The sequence below is a fragment of the Labrus bergylta genome, chromosome 4 (genome assembly GCF_963930695.1).
Source record: "Labrus bergylta chromosome 4, fLabBer1.1, whole genome shotgun sequence".
Lineage (NCBI taxonomy): Eukaryota > Metazoa > Chordata > Actinopteri > Labriformes > Labridae > Labrus > Labrus bergylta.
Genome location: NC_089198.1, coordinates 19,089,775 through 19,109,112, shown reverse-complemented (window position 1 = coordinate 19,109,112; position 19,338 = coordinate 19,089,775). Strand labels below are relative to the sequence as shown.

Below are 19,338 nucleotides of genomic sequence, written 5' to 3'. Positions count from 1 at the left end.
CACAGCTTTCCTTCTCTTTCTATCCCAGTATGGATAGAAAGATGTAATTAACGATTCTGTATTTATATCAATCTGCGTCTCTTCAACATGAAAGCACGTTTCTACATGTGAAGATTGTCTCACAGGAATCTGAAAAAGGTACAGCTTGTCCCTTTCCCTCTCAAACACACGTGGCTTCGAGCGACAGTATGTGTGTATCTTGTGAAACTCGCGTCTTTGTACGCATCCATGGACAACCATCTGATTTATTAGAACTCAAACAAGTAATGCAGAAAATTCAATGTCTTGCAGCCATTACAAAGGCTAGACTTTGTGGGACCAAATGAGGCATAAATTGTTTTAGGACTGAAGATTTTTCTGAATAAAAAAATAAAAGAAGAGGAAAAAGAGGGGGACTCTGTTAACTCTGATTTTATGCTGTTGTGTGAGTCATATCAGACGTAATAACTTGTACTGTGTGACAAGCTACTGAATGTTGTCATGAAAACAGAAAGTAAGGAGTATCCTCTTTTACTAAGAATGTTGCTTTATATTTTTCCTCCTCACCATGTGTCTCGTTGAAGGGAGAGCCTCTCTTTTCGACCTTAGTGACGTGATAAGTGCTGCGCTCTCCCTCCCTCCGAGTTGTGACTCACCTGCTCTCTGATCTTGACGATGATGATGATGATAGGCCTGGCTGCGTAAGGGGGGGGGGGGGGGGGAGGAGGCAGGGCTCCTGCTGATGTGATCGGCACAACAAAGAACATCACTGGAAAACAGGCGAATGGGTGCTTGTGACGACACAACACCTGCAGCTGAGCAGCATCAGCTCTTGTATTCTAGGTTCTGACTCAGAAAGAAGTGTAGGTTTCCTCTAAACTGTGTAAATTTACCGTAAATAAAAGTAATCAATCAGGACATAAACCACTTAGGTGTAATGGATAATAAAAAATCAATTTAAAAAGAAAAGATCATCCAACAAAACATCCTGTTTGGGACATCTTTTTTTATAAATAATAATTAAAAAATATTCATTGGAAAAGAAAAAAGACAAAAAGAAAAACCTTAAATGGAAATCAAAAATCCCCAACAGGTCAGAGGAGGGGGATATCAAGGTTCAGTCTGTCAGTCCGTCCACAAACCAAGTACTCTCCCTTTCTTCCAGCTCTGTACAGCATGCAGTTTTTTTTTTACGTTTGGTGGTAGAGTACTCTCATAAGTATTCTCATCACAGATCTAAATATAGAATTATTCATAGCATTCGTCATCTTTTTTTCCTCTTTAATTTTGTACACATCACAATGTGTCTTTAAAACTGCCCATAAGGATACCGTCAAACAAAAGTCAAAGAAACAGAAGATGGGGGAGAGGGGGAGGGGGAACGTGGATGGGTGGGGTACATAGGTGATGGTGTCTGTAAAGTCCTGTGCAACACTTCACTCTCCTAAGAAGATGAAGAGGGGGACTAGCATATAGAACTGGATGACAGAGGAGTTGAAAGTAGCCAAAGTATGGGAGAGAGAGAGAGAAAAAAAACATCTTCACAGCCAGTGCCTCAGTCTCAGAGCAAAAAGAACATTTCATGCTGTCCTCCTCCTCCCAGTCACTTATAGTGCCTCTTCATAAGACTCTGCAGGCCAGCGGTCTAAGGAGGTACAGGGGCATTACGTCAGCAGGTTTCTCTCACAACTGTGTGAACTCTGGACACAGAAGGACGGGGATATATCAACCTGAGAGAGACAGAGAAAGAAGGCTGAATATTACAGACATCAGGGTGGACTTTTATTTCCAAATGTCATCACATATCACAACCAAAAGGGAGTTCAAAGTAGAAGCTGTCAGAAAATAATATCGAGGATAATTAGTTAAAACGGAAAGACTCATCTACAGGGTGAGAAAGAGAGAGACAAACATCCGACAGCCCACTTTCTCTCATCCAGAGTGAGTCATCGCCTGAACAAATTAATACACAGCATCTCCTCTGCAGTGCACCCATGACAAACAGCGTCATGCCGTGAGTGGTTTGTATGAGTGAGAGATTCAAAGAGCAAACTGTGGGTGGGAATTGGACAGAGGGGACAACCTGTTAAATTGGTGTGTGCTCTTGTTACAAAAATCTGTTTATTTTCTTTGCCTGAATAGCGGGCCTTTGACGAAGCCTTGGACTAAAAGGATTAATTAAAATGTTCCAATACCAGACCAGTCCAGATTTAGTTCTCTGACTATAGGAAACCGCCCATGTGTTTGCCTGGGGAGCAATGGTGAGTCAGAGCAGTGCTTGCTGAATTTCAACACAGACTTCTTCTTCCCTCATTGCTTTCACCTCTACTCCCCCTACTGCCTGATACTCATTTCAATGTCTCTGTTCAAACGTATTCTTTTGCTCCTTCTTAATCTACTTCTCATTCCCCTGTATTGAAAGGGTGCCCCTCTTAACACTCATGGAGCCGATTCAGTCTGAGCTTTTGGTAACAGTGGACACACTCACCAGGTGGGATGTTGCCGAGGGAGGGAGGGAGGGGAGGAGGTCATTGCTGTTTGCAGGTGGAGAGCTTGCGGATCTTGCTGGCTGTGGAGACTCCTTTACGTGAGGGGTTGGATGAAGACGAGGATCGACGCTCGGCTTTGGCCTTGCTGTTCAGACCTCCCCCCTCTGTGCCGTTAACACAAAGTGGCTTGGCTAGAGGCGGACTGTGATCTGCGTGCCCTTGATCCAGATCTTCTTCGGCCACTTGTCCTAAAGAAAAACAAAAAAAACATGAATACATTTTGCTCAAGACAAGTTCACAACACTCTCAAAAAGAATTCTGATTAGCTGACCGACAGTTTATTACATGTGAGGTAATAGCATGTGTGTTAGAGAGAAGATCGATGAAGTCACAGCAGAGCTGGTGCTGTAAAAGCTGTAAACATGTTTTTGAAGAGGAGACCTTTCAAAATTTCTTATCAGCAGAAACTAGCAAATGTCAGGTCCCACAACTGTAAGAAAAAACAAGAGAAGACAACAACAGGAAATCGGCTGGCTGAAAAAAATAGACCCATGACTTTAATGATTGATTTCAACTGCTGGTATGAGTAAGTGGCTGGGAAACTTAAAGTTCACACACTGTAAGAGCTGTAACATTAAAGACGTGAATTAGAGAGAACCACCAGCTCTATCAGGTTTTTGTTGTTGTTTTTACCACACTATCTTTTAATTCAGATGCAGCATCCTGTGAGCGACGGCGCTCAGCATGTGGGAGTGAATCCTGGAAAAACCATTTAGACTCCCACACCAAAACCTCCTCTACTGGACTATTTTTAGACCTCTTCATTCACATTCTGCAGCTCTATTTGGTTTTATGTGGGGCACCAGTTCTTGATACCCGACACCGACTACTGCATCTATTATAACCCGCTGTTGCCTAGCAACAGATAAAAGATCTGAATTCTGGGGGAAAGATAAAAAGAAGAGTTGGGAAACATGACAAAGTCGCCACCTACTCAACCCAGAGTCAATTAACAGGCTGGTTAAGTTTGTATAGTTCACTAAAAGGAACATGTCAATGTTAATCAGTGACAGGCATCTCTAGAAGCAGTCAACCAGCCATCTCAGATTGTGTCTTACTGTATTTAATGCACTTTCTTTAGAGCAATAAACATGGCTTACTGTGCAGTAATAATTTCTATTTTTAACGCATGTTTTGATGCTGTGATCCTGTAATGTTATGCACTCATGATCAAGCATTTCCTAATCGTGTCATACTTCGTATTATGACAAAGGATTTTTCAATTCTCTTTCAGACAGACAAAAAAATTGAAACTACTGTGGATGAGAGGGACTCAGCTTTGCAGTAGGTTAAAAAAAAATCTTCCTACTATTTAATTTGGATATTCAGTTAATACTATAAGAGAACTAAGAATAAAAGCTGAGCTGCTGTTGATAGACTGTAACATCGATCTTTTTGTCCACCCTACAATATTCTGTGTCTCTTATATTTAACTGGCCAACTTATCTACCTACCCTCTAAAATGTAGGTTTGCCTGAATACTAATTACCAACAGAATAACAAATTGAAGGGATATACAGTAGAAGCTATTTATTTATGGAGTCTTGATTCAGGGCCCACATACGTGTGTTACTTCATTGTATTTGCAGTTTTAGAACAAACAGTTCTTTGTAATGTGACACTGAAAATGATCAAAGAAGGTAGACACTGTAAAACAATTTAGGATTCTCATGATACCCGTATTATAAACTTTGACAGGAATAAAAAAATATATAAATGAATAATTAAATGAAATAAATAAAAAAAGACATTTCCCTTGTGGAGGTTTGTGAGGTGGTCTGTTTTAATAATAATGCGTAATATTTTCTGGATATTTCTCATGCCTTTTTAGATGAGAGCGAGGCTGAGCTAGACACATGCATGCAGAGGATAGAGAAAACACACACAGCTGGTAGTGTGAAATGTGCCTCTGGCTACATTTAAACCAAATCAAGCACCTTCCCCCATGGTTTACCGAAGATGCAGGCTATGTATTTACAGTTTATTTCTCGAGCCCCTTTTCAAAAGGCTTTTTTCTTTTAAGTGCAGTAACTAAACTCCGCCGTCATCACATCTTTGTATAGTCATATTGATTCACCGATGACGTAATATTGGCGTCCTAGTCTGTGAATTCACTTTGCGCTGCGGCTTTGCAGAAGCACGGCATAGCGGGAGCTGCGTATTCACACAATGTATTTGTAAGAAAGATGGTACATATTCGTCATTGGAGAGGAGGAAGTGGCTGACAATGAGGCAGCAGACAGACAGCTAACCATCTTCTCAAAGTCAAACCGAAAGAATACAGAATTAACAACAACAACACTAAATACATTGTCATCAACACTGTTGTAATCCAAAATGTTCAAATAAAACTTTTTCAAATAAGCTCAAGTTAACCTGTAAGAAAGGTTTGAGCTCCTCCTCACCTGGCACTGTGAAGTCCTGAGTGTAGATGATCTCATCCTCTCCGTCGTACAGATCGTCATCATCCTCCTCTGTGTAGCCGTGCAGATCCTCCAGGTAGGGCACCACCGTCATACTCCGCCAGGGATCCCTGCTCTCTGCACTGGCTGGGATGGGCACAGGGGGCTCAGACGGAGGGTGTTTCTTACGTACCCAGCTGTTAAAAAAAAAATGAACATGTTAGCAACAAATCAATCTTTAATGCTTCTTTTAAAAAATGCTGCAGGTAAGGACTTTTTAAATGTGTACATAATTAATTTGAATAAAAGTGATCACTCTATACAATCACTCACTTGTGTTGCCTTATGTTCTGTATGGAAAACCTCTTTGCAGGGTCGTACTCGAGCATTCCTGACAAACAAACAAACATTATAAAGGTCAACACAGATTCTACACTCACACCTCTCCTTCTGTCAAGTGTTTTAAATAAACTAGTGGGAGGCTGCAGAGACTGTGAGTGGTGAGTTAACGACACGATAAACTCATCCACGGAAGATGAATTAATGCAAGTAATAATCACATATATCACAGTTTCAGGGCATTCTGCAAAGCTTAAGGAGTCAATGAGGTACAGTAAAGAAACATCAATGTGAGTAGCATAACAGCTGTACAAATGTAATGAAGATGTTGTTCCTTAATTATCATATAGTGGGGAATCTGTGGGAGAAGCAGAGTGTCCGTGTGATAAGGCAGCAGTGATGATGATGATGATGATGCAGTGCCTATCCACACCTAATAATGTAATTGCCTCCCAATAGGCAGAGAGCGGCAGCATGCAGAGTGCTGATAGTAGTGCTGCGCTTGCTGAAGGACACCTTTTGTGGCGCTAGTCTTATTTTAGACCATGTAATTATGGACTGACAATCTCTAAGGTGCTGCGTCATCACACACAGACGTCACACCCACAAAATGGGGGATGGAGGGATGATGAGTTATCAGAGCACCAGAACAGGATGTTTTTTTCCCCCTTAGTCATGGTTGATCATGCAGGATGAGAGACTGTTCGAAATACCTTCTTGTAACAAAGTCATTTCAAATATTGAAGAAACAGGATAGGATGTATAACAATCTCCGTTCTAGGGTTTTATTTAGCTGCCGTGAGAATCTTAACAACATGTCGTTCGGCTGGTTATACGTTTCACTATGAAAGGAGCAGGAGCATTGCAGCATTCTCTGGAAAAGGGATGCTTGACTGTGATGTCTTTAGTATTCTGCGAGTGGCTCAAGATCAATGGAAACTACGTCAACAGCAGAAGGGATTTCTACAGTTTTGAGGGACCCTCCTGTGCTAAGGAATCACAGTGACATTCAGTGTCACAGCACCATCTACTGGATGGACACAGGAAATATTATGCAGTGTATAAGGAAAGGACGGAAAAAACCCCCAAAAAAACCCACATACTACAGATTTAAAAAAAAAGAAATAAACAAATACTAAACTACTAAAATATGTCTTGTCATGACTTTAGCAGCAACATGTTAGTCAATGCCATTAAATAGTAAAATATTTGCTGTTCAATAGTTGGCACAATCAGTATTTTTTCTTGCAGACCATTTTTAGCACCGAACAAATCTGTTCCAGCATTAGGATCTATTTGATGCACCAGTTTGTACCTTTTCTGCAGCATTTTAAAATGATGATCTACTCTTGTGTGTTCTGTCTTTTGTGCCATGTCAGAGTTCATCTAGCATTTTCTTTACACCCATGATAAATGAATTATTTTTGAATACTATATTTTTGAATTATTATATAGTTATTGTGTTGATTGCACCATTATTTTTCAAGCCCTGCAGAATTTATAAAGCTGTAGGTTTAGTTAGCTTTTGTATATTTCACATGTATCCTTTGACATGACTGGATTTACTTTACTTTTGTTTATAGACTTATAATAATGGCAAAGAAATGCGAATTTAAACAGAAGGCAGAGTGTGATTAATTTCTGACACATGGCCAAGCTGTGAGGAAGTGACACAGTGCAGAGAGAGTGAGAGAAAGTGAGAGAGATGCTGACTGATATCCCTTCAATGCAGCATCCTTTTTATACCACCTAACACAGGGTTTTTTTTTTTTTTTTTTTTTTTTACACCAACCTACAAGGCTGACATCATCACCTCTATCCTTTCTCTCTGCCTGTGTGTTTCTGCTCCTTCAGCAGAATGTTGCATTAAGTTGCCTTAACAAAACTTCAGTTTTTAAGTTTCACTCGTGACTCCGTTATCACAACAGGTGGGCCTTTGTGTAGACAGATGTAGCATAGCTATGAGCAAACAGTTGAACAAAAACAGCAGCATTAAAAGGCTTATAAACTTAACGTGAGCTGTAAGACCACAATAATTGCATTACGGGAGAAACAGCGGATCTACTCTCTCTGTCTCTCTATAAACCTGCAGAGCATACAGATACTACTTGATCAGGGCGGCTGTGGTTTAGTGGTAGAGTCTGTTGTCTCTCAACCGGAAGGTGAGGGGTTCGATTCCCAGCTCCTGTGGCCACATGTGTCCTTTGGAAAGAAACTTAACCCCAAGTTGCTCCTGCTGCTTTGTCATCAGCGTGTGAATGTTTATGAATGGGTAGTTAATACTGATAGACACTTTACATAACAGCCTCTGTTAACTGTGTGTGAATGGGTAGGTGTGTCCATTAGAGCAAGCCTTTCCACTACCTCTGTTAAAGAGGCAAAAATATATCAGTCAATGGATCAATCCTACACTCAGCCACTACAGCACAGATATCTGACTACACTCTCACAGCGTTACATTTAAATATTGAGCTGTAAACCACACTCACCTTGCAGCAGGTCCGACAGGAGGGGTCCACAGTCCTCAGGAATTGTGAAGTCACCTTTTCCAATGTTCTCAAATAGCTTATAGATGTTGTCTCCCTCAAATGGATACAGACTAGTCGTAATGTTGTATCTGAATGAATGGAAGCAGAAGTCAATAAATACTGTTAGTGTTTCATAAACTGCGACACAGTGACATATCTAATGTTTGATATACATGAAATTAAGATGAGCGTACAACTCAGAAAGTTGTCAGTCTAAAAGCATCGGACTGTTCATCACCAAGCTTTGACTATTTCTCCCTTTGTTAATTAATTCAGTGCCACACTTAACTGGTGTATCAGTCAACAAAAGAGTCAGGGTTTACCTATAGGACCAACATTTTATGACTGTCTGTCCTCTGTGAAGTGAAGAAAGTCTGAGAAGTATTAAATTAAATGTTAGTGAAACACAGAGCATCTCTATCTCCTACACAGTCAGTCAGGGTGGACAGCAGTATAGGAGGACGTATCGACATCTGGTTAAAAAAGGTGGTCTAACCAACTTCACTGACGGCCATGACCAGGCTAGAGAGAGTGGGAGCAGCTGATAAGGCATCATGATGCCCTCTGTTTTGATCCCCCTTCTCCTCAGTCAGTTTTGTGGTCATTTTCAGACTCTAAGTTTGAAGCATGTCACAATTTTACTCATGCGCTGCTCAGTGTACATTGCAGCTAAGAAAAAAAACTGCAGAGATTTGACTTACACAGTATTAATCAATGAAGGGTTAACTACTGATTTAAATCATGCAGTTTTAGAGGGGAAGCCCTTCAATTTAAGAGTATTATAATCTCCTGCAATCTAAAATCTAACAGCAATATACCTTCATACGTATTAACCACAGCTCTGGTGATAACAGCCTAACATGCCCACATACACAATGATTTGTCAAACCGCTCTGTATCATCTGAGTGAATGTATTCATCCCCTTATGTCCTACACTTTGCATACAAAGAGCAGCATCAGTAAAGACTCTATTTGAGGATATTGCAGAAGGAGAACAGAGTGAAATGTTTAATAAGTCAGGTTGTCTCTTAAGCATGGCAATTAATCTTTAGTAACCTCAGTGATGCTTAGAGCTCACGATGAAAGGAGGATGAGAAAGCAGAGATGCATCGATTGCACTCTCTTTAGCCAATTCAAGATTTCAAAAAGTTTGGTGGAAGTGTCCTTATATTTGTTAAATAAAACTATCTGTCTATTAAAACAATACATCAATTGTATTTACTGCATTAAAAGCACATTCTAGAGAGATTCAAACAGCTGTCATTAACACTCTCTTCATCCCTAGTTGATTCATTTTACTTATTAATACATCAAATCAGAGAGAAGTGTACTGCTTCACTCTCTTCAGCTGCATTCACCCCGACTCATGCAGGATGAATTACAAAACAAATGACTACAATTGGTGACCATTTCATTAGAGATGAAGTCTCTTAGATGTCTGCCTCTCTCTCTCTCTCTCTCTCTCTCTGTGTCATTGAACTGTATTTGCTGTTGTAAAATGATTTTATGTAGTTTATTTCTCAATAAGCATTAACTTATAATATTTCCTGTGTAGTGATAAGCCTCACAGCAGGTCAAACTTTTGAATCACATGCTCAAAAGCTTTAATCATTTAAGTGTCCCACTGCAACCAAAGATTATTTTAGGAACATTGATGAAATAATATTTAAGCATACTTTGCTCCCCTTTACCTTCTGGTACAAGGAGCAACTTTTTCTGTGTCATTCTTTAGTATTTCAAAGCTTGTTCTTCTTTGCTGATAGGTACCTCCCGTGCACACTGCCTACAGTGTAAGCTTGTGTGTGGCTGTTAGTTTTTGTCGCGGTGCACATGGTATGACATTTTCAGTTGGTGTGTTATTCTGAGATTGGCATGATTGTGATGACCAAGCAGTAACCTCTGGTGTTAAAAAATACCAATGCAGAAGTGCAAAATCCTGCTGTTTGTCGAGTGTCCGCTTGAAGCTGGCTGCAGAAAAACCACAGTCACATTCACACCACACTCGAAAAGCTTTTTTCAACTCCAGAAATGTACATGTTAACAGCCTGGTTCACAAATTAAAATTGGTCTGATTAGTTCATTACTGTATGGGGTGATTTTTTTTTGATAACTCATCCGTTTTGATTTAATGAAGGATAAGAGTTATTCACAATAAGGCGCGTAGCTGACCTGATAGATGGGTGGGTGCGATGTTAGTGGTTTGTTAGGAGGCTTTAAACCCGCCTCAGCTCCAGCTGTTAGCCTGTTGTTAGGTTGAATGAAAGTTAGGCTGAGACAGCATTTCCAGCTTGGCAACCACCATTGATGGGCTCCCAAAGCCCCCTGCAGTAACAGATGGTCGACGTCACTCAGGCTTCATCTGTTAATATTTACAGTCTATGGTGACGACCAGTCAGTCACCAATCACTGTCGAACAGGCTGATAATTGACCATCAGTTGGTCTATGAGCAGGAGAAATCCTCTCTAACAAACTATCAATATCTGATTGTGTCAGGAAACAATGCTACTAATCAGATCTAGTGTCTTATAAAACACTGAGTTTTTAAAGATTCTCTGACTACTCACAGTGTTACTCCAGCAGACCAAATGTCCACTTTGAACCCTGAAAAGGTGTCCAGTCCGTTGGCGATCTCTGGAGGCTGGAAGGCCGGAGAGCCCTGACTGGTGCGACATGTGTCATCCTCTGCAAATGGGTGAAGGGCCTGAAACATGTAAAGAGAGTAAGATAAGTATGGACTTAAGAGGTTTCTCCAGCTAATTGGAGATTTGTCATGTAACTACCACTAACAATTGGCAAGACATGTGTAAATGGTAAAAAAAATGAGTAGACATTTGATGGTACTGTTAAATAAAACAAACATGCTCTCCCAGGGCTAAAACCCGAGCTTACCTCTGCTACTCCAAGGTCGGAGATTTTAAGTGCGCCGTCTGTGGTCAGCAGCAGATTCCCTGGTTTAATGTCTTTGTGAACTATTCCCTGGCTGTGCAAATATTCAAGGCCATCTAAAAGTTGGCAAAAATACCTGAAAAGAAAACCGAGTTGTCAATACATCTTTCCAATACAGAATAATCCATTGTTAACAACAAACCTGTATAAAATCAGCAAAAACAACCTGTTTCTATCGGCACAGACAAGAACCAGTGTGCACAGTCTCTCAACATGTTAGTTTACAACAACTAGCCAGTCATCATGGATTGCATTTCAACAATTAAGGTTGACTTTTCAACAAAAAGTGGTGAATAAACTCACATTTCCATTACTAATGCTGTTTGTAGTTTAACACTACAGGGAACCTGCTGTCGTGAAATTAAAAAAATATATACTCCTGTGACTGTTAAAAAATACTTTCTAATGGTGCATCCCTTAACCAGCGCGATCCCGTTTCTCCTGAGTTAGCATTCAAAGGAAAAATGTTTTAAAAATGCCACGGGGAAAAGAAAAAAAAAATACTGTAGCTGTATTTTCTGTATTTTTCATGTGTTAACCAACATACAAATAGCTTTTCAAATGATAATTTCATTTACTGTGTCATTTGTACTCAATACAACAAGACAAGCTACATTTGGAGCACATTTTAATATATCTGTAAATTATATATTCATATTATATAATATCATCATCAAACAAGAGTTAATACATTTCATTTTGGATCGCTTCCATTTACCAGGGACCCACTCTACTCACCCGTGGGTCTTGAGGTCTCACTTCATTGAAAAACCTATCAACATCACTGGGTGTATGAGTTTCATTCAATCCCACATGAACAACAATCTAAATCTTAAACTATTATCTCTGTGGTCAGATGAACCTTGACTCAAGTCTTAATGCTTCAGTAGCTTTTAGACAATGACCATGTTCCACACAATCAATGGGCAGTTATTGTGACAGTAGAGGCCTTGCAGTCTTTCTTGAATCTAAACTTAGCTTTGGAGCAATGGCTGCAGAGAGACTCAGACTAAATATAGCAGAGACACTGAGAGAAAGAGGGAGCAGAGAAAAAGGGGGGGGGGGGGGGGGGGGGGCAGAGACTTACCCGTGAGCTTGAAATACTGGAAACCTTTTTTCTGGGACGCTGTCCAGCATTTCTTGCATCCCACAAACGCAATACTCCATCACCATATACGTAAAGTAGGAGTCAAGGATTTGCCAAACCAAAAAAAACAGATCCTTTAATTAAGGGAGATTATTACTAGACAGCTGATCACTAACAACTAGAAATACTTTTGTTCAAATCAATTCTACCAAAAGCATCATTTATTGCCTGTAATGACCGAATCCTTATATATGAAAAAGCACATCCACATTTATACAACACAATAAGGATATATTTTCTGCTTCTCTTCATTATAGAGCACATCCACCAATTGAATCACATTCTTGTGTTGGAGTCTTCTTAGCAGCTGAATCTCCCTATAAATGGACACAAGAGCAAAAACAACAAGTTAGGGATCAATCAAGCAAATACAAAGCCTGAGAGCTATTTGATCACATTCTGGCCTAGACTGCAGTTAATGCTGGCTATAGAAGCAGGTGTCATACAAAAGCAATGAGGCTCTGGCAACTCAAATCACTTCAGTCAGTAGTTTCTGTTTTGTACTTTCACATACATTTTTAATTAATTTTGTGAGCAACAAAACCTTAACCCTCTGTGTGTGTCCACTAAAACTAAGAGTAAATCCCTTAAGAGACTCTTTAAAAGATGATGACGGGAAACAGAGTTGCAAGAATGATACTGTAGGACTTGATGTTGGCCGAGTGCAGCAGCAGTGAATTACAACAGTCCCATAAACACAGAGATCCTGACACTTGGCTACAGAAGGAGAGGAGATTTAAAACTGCAGCATGACTGAACCACCAGGAGACTCAACATTCATCAGAGAGCTGCGAGAGGCGACACTAATGAATTTGGATCGGAAGTGCACAGATAAAGAAGCAGACATCGCCACATGCACGCTCGAATGGAAATACCAACATTTTTCATAAACAATTAGTCCAGTCATCTAAACGATTTCAAATAGCAGTGTATGATTGTCTTAATGCAGAGCCCAGTGAAAAGGGATGCAGAAAGACGTGCCAGTAAAGGCCATCAGTTTGAGCCATGTAGAGTTGCATTGTATGTAGGAGATCAAAAATCCTAAATAATGGCATTTGGTTAAATGAATTTCCCCCCCAACATCATATCAGTGAGAAGTGAGTGAGTAGATACAATAATGTGCAAGTCTCCATTTCTGTTCTCAGTGAATATATTAAGAATTATATGAGATAAAAATCTTTCTGTTATTTCATTTTATTCCTACATCTCCCAGAAATAACACATTTGCTTTATCGTATGAAACATTAACAGCTCAAAGCTAAAAAGGAGTGTGCCTTCTGACACAATCTCAAAACCCTCTTTTCTTTCCCTTATCAGCCAGCAGTTTTGGAGCTGTGTCAGTGCTCTGCCTCATATACAATCATCTTACCCCTGACAAATGGATATTCTGACCGAGTCAGCCTCTTGCCTGCACTCAGACGCACACAAGCACTTGCTGCTGCATCACTGCACTGATAAAAATACAGAGTCACCACATGCACACAAGAAGAACAGAAATGTGATTTACATATGGTTCGGCATAATCAATAGTCCCGCTTTTAACAGCACATCAGCCCTGCAGATGATGTTTCTGAAATGTAACAAACCAAGCTGCATCTGTATCCCTGAATGTTTCCATAAAACAGATTTTTAAACAGAGCAGCGCTGCCACTGAAGCACCATGACCGCTGCAGTCCAATCTGTGTTGATGGACCTTATGTGCTTATGTACACAGACTGCAAAGCTTTGAGGAATTCAGGAATCTGTGATACAGCAGCTTCTCAAGCATGAAGCAGCAGCAAGCAGCAGCCTAAAAAACTGATAAAATGATTCACCAGCACTGGGATGTCAGGAGCTTGTTAACAGTAAATGTATGCATCCTTGTGTCCTTTTGTCATACCAAACAAGGGATCTGCATTCCTGGACAGTTGTTGTAGAAACAGGAGTGGCATTGCTAGATCAATGCCAGAATGAGCATGCCCATCCCCATGGCAACCATGTCAAAGTAGGAAGTGTTTGGCAGACAGGAATGCAAAACAGAGGTTGAATGGAGTAGCTGGCGGCCTACTATTGCATTCACACACAGACAGGCCTTTACAGGATTAGGGATCAAGCTTCCTCAGACTGGGACACATAAGGCCTTCACCAAGGGAGCCACAACCATGTCGTCTAACGCTGTGGCTTTGGCGTAAAATATCAGTAAAGCTTGGAAGAGAAATAAAGACATCTCTGAGGAGATTTAAGCATGGACAAGACTCCAGATTATCCAACCTGACTTCAGGGAGGGGATTAAAAATAATTGATGTTACAAAGGACATTTGGGACAACACCAGGATGACACAATAAAATGAATTACATGGAAAATTTGGACAGACTTAGTTTTAAGTAGCTGTCCACCTGCAGCACAAGGCCCTGGATAACTACCGTCTCTAAAATGTGTGACTCCAATTTTCCAATTTGTGAAAATCATTTACACAAATTGGACCATTTGACCTTACATTTTGAATTTAATACACAACATAACTACCAGTATTTATTCGTTATAAGTCAGAAACTAGCAAAGTCTCATTTGTCCGCAGTTATAACCTTGAGACTATGTTCACGTTTTTATCAGTCCTCTACAGCTAAAGTTTCTCAGTATTCATCTGTAAAAAGATGCTCAACCTGCTGAACCACAGATTATGGAAATGGCTGAGGCCCAGTCTTAAATTATGCCACTTAAGAACATATTTGTTTTTTAAGAAATAAGGGCTACAACAACTGCCTTCCGTTCTTGACCAGAGCCAAATAAATAAACAAAACTGACAATTCATTAAATATTTCTGTCATAAAAAAAGGTTTCATGTCAGCTGCTTCCAGCTTCTTTAAACTCAGGAATTCCTGATTTTTTTCTGTCGTTCATGACAATAGATGATGAGTTTATGTTTTTATTTAATATTGGTCTTCAAAGCAATTTGAAGACCAATATTAAAATAAAATAAAAATCTAACATTTTATAGACTTAAGGAGTTAAAGATGCATCTGTGAAACAATCAGCAGATTAATCAATATGAAAACAATAGTTAGTTACAACTTAGTTTTCAGGTTAGCTACATGTGTGTGAACGCAAATAGACACATTTTCCATCCTGACATTACCTGGGCCCTTGTAACATTCCTGCATTTAGTGGGAAAATTCACCACAGGGAAACGGGAAGGGGTGGTCATGTTTATATCCCACCACCACCACCACCGGAGAGCAACTGGTACGATCAGCCTGCTGCATGGCATGAAGCTGCTTCATATTCTTTTCTGCTTGCCAGTATGTTCTTTGACACTCTAAAGATGATTGTGTAAACATGTCCAATTACACTTAACACTGACATAAAGGCAAATAATGACATCATAGGGTCAGACTATTACAATGTGTCCTTCCCCCTGAGACACCCACCTGCCGCCCTTCCACCTGGAGAGTTTTCTGCTGTAAGGTGTCTATGTGAACAGGTAACTCTGAACTGACACTTCCTTCAAGTTTTCAGGGGAGCATAATCACTTTTCTTGCAAATAGCATAAGGGTTTTAATCACCTCACTCTGTTTCACTGTGTTCATTTTATTTTCAACCTTCACTAACCAAACTGTCACGTGGGATTTTTTCAACCCAGGGAACAGTTGTAGCATGCAGTGTCTACCCCACAGCCCCGCTTCCCGGCCTCTTAATGGCCTTCTAACAAGGACATTTTTCATTATATTATGACCCTGCGGAAAGATCAAGGCTTGGAAATAGCAAGCTTTCTTCTTGGTTCATCTAAATAACAAAGTTAAATATTTGCCTGAGATTTCTTTTGTCTTCATTCATTCACAGCACCATGGCTGAAGGGTCTCAGTGTAGAGACTGATAGAAAACTGCAGCTGCTGCTGGAAGAAATCTTTCAGTCCCAAACTGAGCAGGAGCAATGTGGTATTTCCTGACTTTAAGTTTTGTTTCTTCAAATTGTTAAAACATTATCCCAGGATGAAGACCTAAACAATAAGTCTGGTTACCTGATAAACACAAGCTTTTGCAGTATAAACTCAAAAAATGAGTCATACTGACCTATCACCACTACTCATCATTTTGTGGTTCTGGTGCTGCCATCCTCGCTGCCACTTAAAAACACCCCATCTCTCTGAGTGAACTAATTTTGACAGTTTTCTAAAGCTCCCTCTCTAATTAGTGCAGTCCCGCAGTGAGAGGCTGGAGTCATATTTAATAAAGTACTGTGTGATTAAAACTTCTGACACTCATTTGGAAACAAGGGTTTAACCTTATATAGACATAACAGGAAGATGGCATTCAAACAGAGACTGTAGAGTCAATATTGAATTATAAAATCTGGTTTTGAAAAGTATAATTAGCCTTCAACTAAGAAAAAAACTGCATCTGTAATGTGTATGTACAATAATGTGAAATGTACTCTGACTGTTTCATTCTACATTTTTTAAGTCATTCAGCAGCTATCCGTCTTCTTATGACTTTTGAATGGTGAAATTGTTGTGTTTCTATGCGAGCAAGGCTGAGGCTTTGTTGGCCACATAACTTCCGTACTAGCTGTTCAGTACTTAACCATGCAATTACCGTAATATTATTATTTAAAAAAAAATCATTGTAAACTGATTTTGACAACCGTTTTTAAATACCCTTATTAACATTATGAGATGTAATAAATAAATTAGTGTTTTACATAGGCAAACTTTTAGACACAAGCTGAAAGAGCTTTTAATCCACTAGATGATGACAAATACCTAGGGTGTGCTTAATGCCCATTTTTGGGCATGGTTACTAGTGATGCAGAGCACAATTCTGCATATTTAAATTCGGACATCTAAATTTAATAACATGCTGAAGCATTTTAATGGGGGACTCTATTAATTTCATCTATTCGAAGGGAAATATTTGAGCCATAAGGCTTTTACAAGTTTTAGCATGCAAAAGACAAAGTGTACAGGTGAGAAATGTGTAACACTTGTGTTATACAGAGCTAATAAACCTAAGCATACTCACTTTTTCACATTGGCTTCTCCATTGGGAATCCGCCTCAGCTTCTTCTTCTTCAATATTTTGACAGCCCTGCGACAAAGAGTCTCTGAGTCCAGCATCTCCTTCACTTTGCCATAAGATCCTTCCCCCAGCAGGTCCCCCATCAAGTACTTTCCTATCAGCTTAGCTCTCTTTCTCCGGGGCTGGTAGATGACCTCAGTAGAGTCAATGCGATGAATGAACGTATCCATCTCCATCAGTTCATTTTCATTGAGATAGTCAAGATGATGCAGCTCGCCGGTACTCATGACTAGTTCTACAGCCACAGCTTAGCTTTCTGTGCAAAACTGTTTGCAAATAGCTATGATTTCTGCTGGAGGGTAATCCACTGGTAACCTTTCAGCTCTGCTTTGAGAATTTTAAATCCTCAAGATGAATTACAGTTGAATTACAAAATACTGAACATGTGAGAAGGTGGGAATCAAGCCTGAGAGTTGAGGGAGAAGGTGCAGGATCGATCCCAATTTGTAAACATTAGGGTAACTCCGTTGGTGCAAACAGAGGTGGGAAAGCAGTGAGGTCCAGTGCCAAGTTGGTGCTTAAACTTTGCATTTTGTTCTACTTCTGTGACAAGTGCAATTAGAATGTTTTTTTTTTATGTATGCAGATACATAAAGAAAATGACAGATGAAATGGATCTTGAATCCTTCTCTGCTTTACTCTAGATCACGTCTACATACATTTATTACCATACAGCCTTAGGTGGGGGGAACCAGTCCTGTTTCAAGGCCATGCAGCAAGGCATCTCTGTCAAAGGTCCATGCTTCATAGCATAGTTTTCTCAGGGAACACGTGTGTGTACAGTTGGACTGTATCCAAGCACAGATCTACAGCCAAACGCATGCAGCAGTATCAGCCCGGCTCCTGTAGACTGACTGTGTCGACCCCTCCTCAGGTCTCCTCCATCCTCCTCCCGCGGCTGCCAATGGCCGGTGCCTGTGAACAAGGGCATTAGGACTTTGTTGAAATAAAGTACAGATAGAGGGGTTTTTCTAGCTTCTGGATGGAATAAGCCTCATTAGATAAACAATCTGACATCAACACTTCACCTTAAAGGGTTAACAACACGCTGCTGAGGGTTTCAATGAACACGTAGAAACTGTATTTAAACAAAAACACATTTAAATACACACTTAAATTGGAAGAGCTGGGAGTTGTAGATGAAGATAACGATGTTCATATTAAATATATATCATGAGTATTAGCTTGTAGGCTAACATAGCATGTCTGCTTGAATGGACGTCATCTATTACTATTTGCTTCTTCGACGTGCTTCTTCTTCTTCTTCTTCTTCTTCTTCATCCCCCCCCCCCCCCCCACCCCACACACGCACACACACACAGTAGATTTAAACCCCCAAAAGCCTGAGTTTAAACAGTGGCAACTAAATGAATGTGCAGGAGGACAAAGTGTGAGCGGCTGGGGGGGAGATGTCCCAAAAAACGTCGTCACACAGCTGAAGCTAACGGGGGCTAAGCTAGCCAACTCCGTGAGATTCATGTTGCCAACTTCACCTTCGTTTGCCGGTGAAACAAGTTTTATAAAAAAAAAAAAGAAAAAGAAAAAAAGGCATCAAGCACACTTCAGTGGAATAACATCGTAACTCGTAACAAAACGCATTTCACCGGTGAGCTCTCGCACACAATCAGGAACCTCGACACTGAAGAAAACAGCCAGCTAACGCGAGCTAGCTACACAGTTAACAGGCTAACTAGTTAACGACTAATCCCGGATCTCACCTGGAACCGGGTCGACTTGTGTTTTCGTCACCTTTTTCCTCCCCTTGTGCAGGTTCTTGTTGAAAAAAAAACTGTTTTCACGAGGGTGTCAGTAAAATGTTCCGACACTTTGGCTTCAGTCTTTCCATTCAGGTTGTCGCCATCTTGTTTACCTCCCCCTGCTCCTCGCGCTGACAGCCCGACGTTACTGCGTCAAATCAAAGTTGTTTTTTTTTTCTTCTTCGGCAACATTTAAGATCCGTGTCAACACTTTCACTTGTAACGTTTTGTACCTTTACGATTTATGGATCAGTTTTAGAAAATTCAAATTTTTTATTTTTAGGGCGCGACCACAGACTGTAAATATTACCTGGACTCTTTCAACCCTTTAGTATCAAGGTGTGTATTTAACCCTTTAGTATCAAGGTGTGTATTTAACCCTTTAGTATCAAGGTGTGTATTTAACCCTTTGGTATTAAGGTGTGTATTTAACCCTTTAGTATTAAGGTGTGTATTTAACCCTTTAGTATTAAGGTGTGTATTTAACCCTCCTTTTATTTACAACCACTTATGAAGCCCGAGCGATTATAATGAAAAAATGTATACAGAAATATATATTTTTAACTGGTCATACTTTCTTGCATTGCATGACCCCTCAACCTACTTTAAAATTTACTAGTATTAAACTCAGCC

The 19,338-nt window shown here is 40.1% G+C and overlaps 1 protein-coding gene across 1 annotated transcript; it reads right to left on the bottom strand.

Moving 5' to 3' along the window:
* Nucleotides 1-965: 965 nt before the first annotated feature.
* Nucleotides 966-19,017, bottom strand: stk11 (serine/threonine kinase 11). Its single transcript, XM_020634023.3, has 11 exons — nt 18,667-19,017; nt 16,892-17,863; nt 12,126-12,209; nt 11,833-11,922; nt 10,689-10,821; nt 10,364-10,500; nt 7,759-7,886; nt 5,264-5,321; nt 4,934-5,127; nt 2,468-2,716; nt 966-1,709 (listed from the first exon to the last, which is right to left on the bottom strand). The coding sequence occupies exons 2-10, from the start codon at nt 17,173-17,175 to the stop codon at nt 2,508-2,510; spliced, it is 1,317 nt and encodes a 438-aa protein (XP_020489679.1). The 5' UTR covers nt 17,176-17,863; nt 18,667-19,017; the 3' UTR covers nt 966-1,709; nt 2,468-2,507.
* Between the last annotated feature and the right edge of the window lie 321 nt (nt 19,018-19,338).

What these genes read in the sequence shown, in the direction of transcription:
- stk11 (XM_020634023.3), bottom strand. Translation starts at nt 17,175, where the DNA reads ATGAGTACCGGCGAGCTGCATCATCTTGACTATCTCAATGAAAATGAA. An exon ending in CCAGTATTTCAAGCTCACGG is followed by an intron (nt 10,822 to 11,832) that starts GTAAGTCTCTGC and finishes TTTTCTTTTCAG; the next exon opens with GTATTTTTGCCAACTTTTAG. An exon ending in CCTGTCGGACCTGCTGCAAG is followed by an intron (nt 5,322 to 7,758) that starts GTGAGTGTGGTT and finishes TTTGTTTGTCAG; the next exon opens with GAATGCTCGAGTACGACCCT.